Consider the following 11213-nt stretch of genomic DNA (forward strand, 5'->3'; position numbering starts at 1 on the left):
GACGCCATTTCCTCCATTTGTTTTGCCGCTGGCACACTGTTTGGGTTGCTGGGGTTTTTTTTCCCCTCCCACGGTTCCCTTGGTTACTGCCCGAGACAAAAACAAACGTCAGTTATTTTATTTCCCCCTTCGGCGTCACCGCCAGCCCGGCGCTGTCCCTCACCCGCGGGTAGGGCCGGGGCTCCCTGGCAGGCTCCGCCCGCCGGCGAGGCCGCGGCCGCCCCGCTGACATCACCGGAAAGGCGGGTCACCCCCGGCCAATGGGCCGCCTGACGGCCGCGGGGAAGCGGGGGGGACCCGGAAGGTTTCGCAGTCGTGGCGTTGCTGCCCCGCGGAGAGACCCCGCTGCCGCCGCCGCCGCCCGTCCCTGCGTGCCCGATGGACTCGGTGGGAGTCGCCGCCGCCGCGCCCGACGCCGGGCCGGGCCCCGCCTGGCAGAGCAAGGTGAGCGCTGTGCCGGCACCCTCCGGGGAGCTGGGGGAGCGGGCGGAGAAGGACCGAGGCCGTGAGGCGGGCGCTGCGAGGTGCTGACAGCACCACCAGGGTCACGGTCACTCGGCAGGGCGACCCGAGCGTGGTCTGCTGCTACCGGCAATCATCGTCTTGGTGGCGAGAGCTGTTGTGACAGCCTGATGACGGATCGCTTCCCTCCGAGGGAGCTGGAGCCGAGCTCGCTCGCTTGTCCCGGCGGCAGGCAGCGAGTCCCAGCTCGCCTGGGTTCGCCGCTCCCCAGCGGGGTGTGCGTGTTCTCCGAGGCTTTGAGCGCTTGGTTTACGGTGGCTGATCTTCCAGGGCTCTGAAAGCGGGGCAGGAAGCTGTGCGTAAGCCATTGCTGTTGGCTTATTCCGAGAGAAGTCCTACGTAGGTTGTGTGTCTGTATGCAAACCTCCTGGGAAGGCTTTACACCTGTTTCCAGAGGGTTCCGACACTGACAAACTGACTTTTTTCCCTTCGTTACTAAGTGACTATCGACAGTTTTTCAACCCCATGTCTCCCTACTGAGTTTATGAAATTACTTTTTGAGTAGTTCCCCAAGTATCTGTAGAAGAGCCCTTACAAGATTACATGAGCTTACTTTGGAGAGAGCGATAGCTAATTATCCTGATTATTGTGTTGCCACTGCACAAGTCTTGCTGACTTGAATAAAATGTTTATTTACAGTGTCCATGGGGAGCCCCTAGCACAACATCAATATCATGTTCTCTTGCTGATGTAATGAGTGAACAGCTGGCAAAAGAATTGCAGCTGGAAGAAGAAAATGCTGCTTTTCCTGAAGTGGTTGCGTAAGTTTAAGTCCTGGATTAGTGATCTCCATAGTTGTGATGCCATCTTCTCTCTCTTGTGCATTTTCTTACCATGAGCTCAGAGCACAGCAATATAGTAAATGATTTGCCTGTTGTCCCTAACTCTGCCTCTTCAGATCTTCTTCAGTAAAGATGGCTTCCCCAGCTAAAAGTCTTCCTTGGATTTTCTTCTCTGTTGCTCTTCCTTCCTTATTGGTGTTTTCTTTGGGTTTTCTGGGGGTGTTAACACAGTCTGTAAGATAAATTTAGAGAAATGTCAGAAATGTTTTGTTTTCTACCCTTTTAGGAACTCTTGTCAACCGTGTTAAACATTATTTTAAGAACTATCAGGTATATCACCTGTATCCTCCCACGAAAGCTCTAAACAAAGGCCAAGAGCTTACTAGTTCTAAAATTGTACAAATATTACTATCTTTCCTGCAATGCAGAACAAAGAAACACTATATGGGATGTTTTAAACATATAAATATGAAGTATACACATGCATACCCCTGTATGCCTTGTTTTTTCTTTTTCCTGAAGGACATCTTAAAAATAGCACTTAATGCTTCTTGCAGAATGGTAAACAAGCAAAAGTTTAAGTAAAATTTGCACTGTAAATTAGTGGTAAAGAGAAATGAAGTCATGATCTATTAATATTTACTGTTGGCTTGGAGAGGAGGCAGAGAGCTGAGATCCATTCCTTTCTGTGCAGCTCTGCATGAAGTCTGCTGTATAGAGTGGGAAAGTGGTATAAAACAATGTTTCTGCTTAGATTGCTGTGCTTAATTTTTTAAAAATTCCTGTTTTCATCTTATGTAGTGCTGCTGAAGGACCATTTATTACAGGAGAAAATATTGATACTTCAAGTGATCTAATGCTAGCTCAGATGCTGCAGATGGAATTTGACAGGGAATATGATGCACAGCTTCGGCGTGAGGAGAAGAAGATCAATGGAGATAGCAAAGGTACCTTCATCAGAAGGAATATTTTTGCTTTGGAGCTATTCTTGGTGCTTAGCTTAAATTGGTAGAGCTGTGAGGAAGTAGCAAATCCCTGATAATCAGACATACTTATTTGGTTTGTTTCTCAAGTCTCCATATCCTTTGAAAATTATCGGAAGGTGCATCCCTATGACAGTGACAGCTCAGAGGATGAGGTTGATTGGCAGGATACCCGTCATGATCCATACAGAGCAGGTATGTTGCAACTTTAAACAATACAATTTCTTCAGCCAGTAGACCTGAGAATATGACAGAGTGAAATTAGGTCTTGTTTTAATGTAAGGAGAGACACCAGCTACGTTTTAAATCAGGTCACCTCAATGGGAGGTGTCAGCAGGAGGTTGGGTGGGTAACTTCAGGCTTTTGTTTGCCAGTACATTGGCTTCAGTGGCTGAATCTAGCAAAATAGCCAGTGTACATGGGAAGTATCGTGGGATGTGCTTTATCTGTTGTCTATGTTTGGATGATATGGTTACATATCATCTGCACATGATATTGAATACTCCTGTTGTAGCATGCCAGAAATGTGCCTGACAGTCCAGAGAAGACAGAGAAGTAAGTTGTAACGTGGCCAAAGAAACTGTCATGCTTAGGATAAGAGAAGACTGTATTAAGATAGTACAATTGAAGTAATTTATTTTGGCTTATAAATAAAATTATATTCTTTTGTGGATATTGTGGGACTTCTATGAGCATTGGTTATGTTTGTTCAGATGTAAAGTTCAGTTTATTTTTCTCACTGCTGGCAGATAAACCTACTACTACACCAAGAAGGGGTTTCATAGGGAAAGGAAAAGATATTACTACAAAACATGATGAAGTGGTATGTGGAAGAAAAAACACTGCTCGCATGGAAAATGTAAGTGAAAACTTTAGGAAACTTATTTTGTGTGTAAAACTGGAATGCTGCAATTCAGCCAAAGAACTAATGCTTGTCCACCAGTGCTGCTGGGTAGGGTGCTGACTTTTATTTTTTTCCCTTTTGGATGAAAGCAATGCAGTCTTTGCTTTATTGGTTATTCACATTGGCAGTTTGAATTTTGTGGGGTTTCTGTTTAATAATAGTTTGTTATTGAGCAATTCAAGAATTTGCACTAAACTTTTTTGGCAAAACAAAACTATCAACAAGTTTTGCAAATAAGCAAATAAAACACTAAAACTATTTTTGAAAAGCATAGATGTTGTGTAATCTTTCTTCTAATTAAATTTGTCTGATAAGCCAAGTAACTAATTTTCAGTTAATTGTTTGACTTGCACCTTTTCAGTCTGTTTATCTGTAGTACATACCCTTCATTTTCTTTAAGGTAACTGGTGCAACTTCTGTAAGTAAGGAAATGCTGCAAATGCTATTTTTGCAGGATGTTAGGTAATCTCCTATCAATTTGGGCAGAACTTTGAGTTCTGAGTTTAAAGTAGTGTGATTTTTAACAAGTGACAATATTGCACAAAGTGGGTTTCACATAGGTCCAAATCTATCCCGAGTTTTTCCAAATCAGACTGAGAAATTTCTGTTTATGTCAACTTTTGGTGTCTGCTGGTAACAATGCTTAAATTCCTGTTATTTCTGCTCGTAGTTTGCACCTGAATTCCAAGTTGGAGATGGAATTGGGATGGACTTAAAGCTGTCAAATCAAGTCTTCAATGCCTTAAAGCAGCATGCATACTCTGAGGAACGTCGAAGTGCAAGGCTCCATGAGAAGAAGGAGCATTCCACTGCTGTATGTTTTTAATAAAGTCTCTCTATCTACTCCTTATCTTGTGTAATAGCTAAACACTGCTGGGTAACTTCTTGCAACATTCCATTTTTAGCAAAACAGCTAAGCAACATTATGTTAACGTTGCTGAAGGAAATTATATCAGCCAGCTCCTACTAGAAAAAGGCTTTGTTTGAGCTACATTACTGTGAGAGCCATGTCAAAGTAAGAGCAAGCAGCTACTGTTTTTTCTCTCTTTGTCCATCTAAACTTGTCTCTTAATCACCTACGATTAATAAACTGCCTGAAAGTTATTTATAGAAACATCCAGAGGACTAATCCTCTTCTGTTGAACCATATGGCTCCAAATGTCTATTTTCATAACAAGTTTCAGGAAGATGAGGTGACCAACTGACCTAGTAATTTAGCAATTTACTTTATATACTCTATGGGTGAGTAGGGCCTCTGGTAATTCCTGATGTGGACTTCTTCAAATTTGTGTGTTTCACTTTGCTTTGTGGTTACTTATGTCAAAGAAATATAATACTTGGGATATTGTGATTCATGATTTCTAAAGGCTTCTTGAAAACACTCTAGAAAGTGCTGTTGAGCCACAGTATATATTGTGATATATTGTGCAATTAGTAAAATACTTTATGTGCTGCATAGCTGATGGGAGCCTAAGAGTATTAAACCATTAAATCAATCCTGGAGCAGATTTGCTTTGCTTCAGATGTTTATTTTGGTTTGGCTTTTTTTTCTCCCTTCTGTCAGTTGAGAGAAATTCTGTTAATACATTATTCTTTCCACTTAGTTGAATTCTTCTAGTATATAAATATTTTAAATTCATGGTAAAGCAAAGAATTGCTTTGTTGAATTGAGTGTTCATGTCTTGTGTATTCATTCTATTAATCTCTTGTAGGAGAAAGCAGTGGATCCTAAAACACGTTTACTTCTGTACAAGATGGTCAATTCTGGGATGCTGGAGACCATCACAGGCTGCATCAGCACAGGAAAAGAATCTGTTGTTTTTCATGCCTATGGAGGAAAGTGAGTATATTTTTTGTTACTGATGATAGCTTTAAGTACAAGAGATGACTTAAAAAGCAGAAAACACAAAAATATTTAAACATCTGCACCCTTTTTATTTCTGAGACTTAAAGGCTGTATTCATGTATATGCCTATAATAATCTGAAAACCAAATGATACCAACCATAAAGTAAAAAATCCTCCCTTTCCTTCTTGAAGGATATTAATGAATGGGGACAAATCCACCGTGCCTTTCTGTGGAAAAATATGTACTCCTTTTATAAAAAATATTGAGATTTTTGAGACAATCTTTCCACTGACCTGCCCCAGCGCACAGCGCTATCTTGAGGATCTTGGTCTACGTGAAGGTTGTCTTTCCATAGAGATTGCTCTGTTAGCAGCTCTATATTTCCAGCTCAGTGGAGGTGCTGTTTGTTACTTTCAGGTTATCTTGAGAATAGTGTTAGGATGCTGCTCACTTCTTGAACCCTTCCTGCTCTACTGGAAGGATTATGGTGATTGTGTTGTGTTTAACTGACTTTAAACCAGTGATGTTTGAGAAAGAACTAATAAAACTCAAATACAGATAATGTATTTAGAGATGTCAAGAGAGAAAGTTGGAGTTGGGGAGAGAAGATGTGCCTTAACAAATCAGGAAAGGTAACCTATTTGATGAGCAACTTACAATCAAAATGCCAAAACCCAAACATTGATATGAGTTTAATCATATAATTGTTATAAGTTTAAACATTGGCTTCTAAATGTGATAGAAAATTAGGTCCTCTCTTATATGAAAAATTGCTGTATGTTGCAATGTGTGAAAACCCAAACCTGTGCATTTGCTTGTATGTGAATAGTTAACTTTGTTATGTATTTATCTTTTTTATGAGCAGTGCAACTGAAGATAAAGTTATTCCTCCAGAATGTGCCATCAAAGTGTTTAAAACAACTCTTAATGAATTCAAGAACCGTGACAAATACATTAAGGATGACTACAGATTTAAAGACCGCTTCAGTAAATTGAATCCACGAAAAATTATTCGTATGTGGGCTGAGAAAGAAATGCATAACTTGACAAGGTAAAGAAAGAAAAAGGAAGTGTAGCTGCCAAATGCCTGTCAGTTTCCTATTCCCTGTTTAAGGAAGATATTCAGTGTCTGGGTATTTGACTTTTAGGCCAAAATAATATACAACCTGGAACAGATTGAATTAGCCTCTGTAAAAAACAGTTTAATAAGCTGTCAGTATCTTCTGTGATTTTGTAGCATAATTTACAGGCTCATTAAGTTAATTGGTTCTAATTGTAAAAGTGGTTAGTATTCAATGACCATTTTTAGATTAATTTATAACTTCAGAATATGAATTTTCCTGTGTAAAATACTATGCAATATATATAATTATATATAATAATTCTCTCAAATACTTTGTTTACTCTGGATCAAGTTTCTGACACAGCTCTCAGATTGCAAATGAGATCGTGGGAACTAGAACTTTGGGGACTTTGAAGCTTTTGTTCTGTTTTTCTTAAACAGTATCTATTTTTCTGATCCACAGAATGCAAAATGCAGGAATTCCTTGCCCTCAAGTGGTTATCCTTAAGAAACATGTCTTGGTTATGTCTTTCATTGGCCAGGATCAAATCCCAGCACCTAAACTAAAGGATGTAACACTTAGTAGTGAAGATATGAAAAAGGCCTACTATCAGATTCTTAATGTAAGATGATGCTGATTTCTCCTCCAATTCTGGGTTGTGTTTTCTTTTAAGGGAATAACTGTAAGGATAAAAGAGCACTTATTTACTTTTTAGATGCTTACATAACCTTTAAGATACGAAGTCCAAAGTCTTATTTTGCTGTTGTTTAATGTGTGACTTAGAATCAATAAGAAATTATGCACTGAAAAAACTAGAATTAAATTTAAAGTTAATCTGAGTGGAAAACATACTGGAATTTGATGACAAACAGATGTTTAGCAGCAGATGCATAGCAGAGGAATTGTGAGCAAGTAGTCCTCTTTTTATAGAAGCAGTATGTGGTTTAGAAGATTTTCTGAAGTCTTTCTGGGCTTACCAGACACTTAATTTACAATGCTTAAGCACTCTCCAGTGGATCGTCTGCCCCCTTTTCAGTAAACCTTAGATTTTTCTAGAAACTGGAAAATTAATTAGAATATTGCATGGTGATGCTTTAATTTCCTGTTACCGGCTTGGTTCAAGCACGCCTGCTAACTGTCCACTCACTATTACATTATAGATACTAAAAAAACCCACAGGCAGCCAGCCCCACAGCTTAGTAACAGGAGTGGTCTCGGTCTCAAATGAATGAGACCAGTGAGCACCACAGTGTGTTTTAAGTGAATTTGTGTGCTGGTTAGGATTCAGTCTCCATAACTGTGAAACTTCCTTCCCATGTGATAGAAGTGAAAATGACATGTATTTAGAGAACATGCTTATCTGTCTCCTGCACTTGGACTGCTTGGCACAGCTGGCTTGAGTTTACCAGAGTGGCTCTTCTGACTTTGCCAAAGCTAAGCTCAGTGATAAAAGCTTAGTTTGCTGACAGTTTGCCAAAACTGCAATTCACTGGATAGAAGTGTATTGAAGACTTGGGTAAAAATTATGTAAATTATCTGGGTGTTTAGGGAAAGGTGGGGTCGTTTTGGCTTGTTTTGTTTTTTTTTGTTTTATGCTCATGCTAGCAATATTAATTTGGAGTATAGGATACTTCCTTAATTAATTTGGTTCCTTGCAGATGATGCAGCAGCTGTATAGGGAATGCAACCTGGTCCATGCAGATCTGAGTGAATACAACATGCTTTGGCATGATGGGAAGGTGAGTTTGTTCTTAATTTGGGAGAAAAAGGTTTCATCTACTGCAAAATACTAATACAAAGTGAATTGCTATTTCTCTGTGACTACAGGTCTGGCTCATTGATGTCAGTCAGTCTGTGGAGCCAACCCATCCTCATGGACTTGAGTTTTTGTTCAGAGACTGTAAGAATGTTTCACAGGTAAGACCTCCTGACAATCTTCTGTTATGCTGTATGTTTTCTAAGATACAAGACATCTTAGATGTATGAAGATTACTCTTGCATATTTTCCATGCTGATAATGTCCTTCTCTGAAAATGAAAAAAAATGTGGAAAAGTAAAATTATACCACCAGAACTTAAAATTTCTTTCAGTTATATTTATCTGTGGGTCAACCAAAAAAAAAGAGTAATCTTGAGTAAATGTAGTAACTGGGGAAAGTCAAAGGAATATTTTGTTCTCTGTAGAAAAGTGTTTAATGTGTGCTCTTTATATTGACTAGTTCTTCCAGAAAGGAGGCGTGGCAGAAGCACTTAATGAGCGTGAACTCTTCAACGCTGTCTCAGGTTTAAATATTACAGCTGACAATGAAGTAGACTTCCAAGCAGAGGTACAACTTTCCATGTCTAACAGTTTTTATTTCATTAGCAATGGTAGCTATTATAATACCTTAGCTTTCCATATTTAGTTTGTGTGTTTGGTGTGAGCAAAATTTCAGCAGTCATTCTGCATCTCTTTTTAAACCTTGAGTATTTCAACCTAGTACAGGTACTGTACATTACAGAAACTCAGATTGACAGACCTCTCCACTCCCTTTCCTGATCCCCCTGCTCCCAAGCAGAAAAGACTTCATGTTGAATATAGTTGCTTCATTTCAGCATTAAGGCAAATCTAGTGATTTGTTTTAATTTAAAAGCTCTTGTCTTGCCTTACATACATTAAAGGTTGTACAGCAAAAGGAAAGTTGGGTTAAAAATAATTATTCTACTGCTTATTTTTCATAGTTTAGTTATTAATTTATTTGAATTTAAAGTTTAGGCATTTTTAATTTTGAAGTTTTAAATCATGCTAATGTAAATATCTACTTAGGAATCTTTGGCCACTGTTGGCTTTTAATTTTCAACCTTTGGCTGTAACCCCTCAAGGCCTGTGTCCTGATACCAGATTTTAAAAAAACAAGTTGTCAAATGTTCCATATTTTCTAATTAAATTAAGGGCAATGTGGCAATTCTACTGTCCCTAATTACTAATAACATCGCAGGTTTGTGCTAGTCCAGCATGGAGTAGGTGGGAGCTGGAAATTAGGTGGCTCCTGGGGCAGGTGATCAAAGTAAGAAAGAGATAAAGGGAACAGTGTCACAGTTCCACGATCTCTGAGTCACTGGAGAAAGGCACACTTCTGTACTTTAAGGAATACATCTGAAATCTTAAGAAATCATCCAGTCTTCCCTGCAAATAGTGCATTTTAGTTACATAGCTTCAAACTGTAAAGGAGTGCATTTTAGTAACTTGAGAACAGATGTTTCAAGGTGTACCTGGCTGTGTTTGAGCTGTTACATGTGACTGCATCTTTGAAACAGCAACGTTTTACCTACTGCTCTGACCTCAAAAGCTACCTTTTAATGCTGTTCAGAAGCGTTCTGCTGCTGGCATGGTTTTATGATTTCAGCACAGTTTTATTTTTGGCTCTCCAGATTGAAGCTTTGGAGAAGATGAATGAAGATCACGTGCAGAATCATGGAAAGAAACTGTCCACGTTTTCCAGTGATGGAGATCCACCTATATATGATGAATAGCACTGAGTTTGTAGCTGCTGATGAGACAAAACACAGATTTACTGCTTCTGACTATGTTGGTGCAGTGATAAATGTCAACTGCCAATGTCAAGAGAGAGGTTGGCTGGGAATACCAATATGGAAAACACAGCAAGCATATGGTGATGCCTCAGTGGTTTGCTTTTTTTTTAACTTGTCCCACACATCAGGCTGGCACTGTGAGAATGGACTGTCACTACCACTTTGAACAGATTGACAGCTTCACCAATTGCCCATTACATTAGACTAATGTAGCTCAGATGGTCATATTTTGCATGGTTCAGAGCTTACATGTCTTTTAGTTTAAAAAAAAAAATCTAAAAATCATCTATGTTTTCCCAGTTATTTATTGGGAAAGCACATTAGAAAAGTCCTTTTTTTCCCCTAATGCAGCCTGAAAAACTAATTAAACATTGTGTATGGACACAATGTCTTTCATCCATCTCCACCAAAGGCAAAATGAAAAGGCAAAGTGTGCACTGCAATCATATGAAAATGTTCATTTACAAAGTAATGTATTTATAAATATAAAAATCTGGACTTTTTCATTTGAAGTACAGGGAATGTGGCTCTACTTATCTCTGTAAATACTGTTGGGTATTACATGGGAAACGGATTTGGATCCAACCAGCAGAGGACTTCCTTGGTGACATGCCAGGAAATCCTGAGTCAAGGATGTATAATAAAAGAGCCAATTCAGGTAGCTTCACTCTTAATACAAAATGGTTCCAAGAACTTGGTGCAAGCCAAATATAAAACTATAATAGTCCTGTCTCTACCTAGAATATTGGTTGGGAGCATCAAATGTTCTTGCCCTAAACATAATCATAGACAAATCTGAGTGTTCTTTTTGCACCTGGAAGAAAAAAAAAGCTTTGTTTAGAAATAATGATGACTGATACTGGTTTTCACAGTCTATTTATTCTTAATGTTGGTCCTTTTTTTTTTTTAACTACTTATAAAAATCTACTGCTCTCTCTCTCCATAAAACACATTTAAAGATAAACTGATGTGGTGGGATAGTTTGGAATTAAGGAATTCTTACCAACTTCTTTTTAACTGGTTTCTAGTTTCTGATGCTGCTCTTTATGAAGCAGAATATAGTGATGCTACATGTGACTTTCTCACAGTGTGCTGTGAAAGTGACTTTTTAATCTCTTTTTGTTGGAAAACTGGTGGTGAAGTAAAAATTTAAGATCTTGTGGTGGTATGCTTGCATGGTTCTTTGCATCACAGAGGCCTTCATTGATCATTGGTGCTTCACTAGAGCAGTCTTAGGGTAGGACTACACTAATTCCTTACAACAATATAAAAATGACTGTTTGGGTGGGTACTACACAAACAGTAAACAACCTTGGTTTTGCCAGTTTCATCCCAACACTTAGTTTTGCTAGTTTCATTCCTAGAAAAAGGAAGAGGATCCTTCCTTTTTCTAAATCAGATAAGTATCTTGCATTTACCCCTTACTTTTGAAATAAATTTCTCAGTGAAACAGTTTCCCAAAATAATGGTATCAGGGAAAGAACAGATGAGGTACTGCAAGGGAAGTGCTAACCTCTCCAGGAAGATTACAAGCTGCT

The 11213-nt window shown here is 39.0% G+C and overlaps 1 protein-coding gene across 1 annotated transcript; it reads left to right on the forward strand.

Annotated features, from left to right (window-relative positions):
- The first annotated feature begins 333 nt into the window (after positions 1–333).
- Positions 334–10843, forward strand: RIOK3 (RIO kinase 3). Its single transcript, XM_033075191.2, has 13 exons — positions 334–444; positions 1162–1283; positions 2106–2251; positions 2378–2482; positions 3037–3146; positions 3862–4005; positions 4904–5031; positions 5905–6090; positions 6566–6725; positions 7762–7842; positions 7931–8020; positions 8322–8429; positions 9514–10843. The coding sequence occupies exons 1-13, from the start codon at positions 379–381 to the stop codon at positions 9613–9615; spliced, it is 1548 nt and encodes a 515-aa protein (XP_032931082.1). The 5' UTR covers positions 334–378; the 3' UTR covers positions 9616–10843.
- The last annotated feature ends 370 nt before the right edge of the window (positions 10844–11213 follow it).

Source organism: Catharus ustulatus, chromosome 1 (assembly GCF_009819885.2).
Source record: "Catharus ustulatus isolate bCatUst1 chromosome 1, bCatUst1.pri.v2, whole genome shotgun sequence".
In the NCBI taxonomy this organism is placed as follows: Eukaryota; Metazoa; Chordata; class Aves; order Passeriformes; family Turdidae; genus Catharus; species Catharus ustulatus.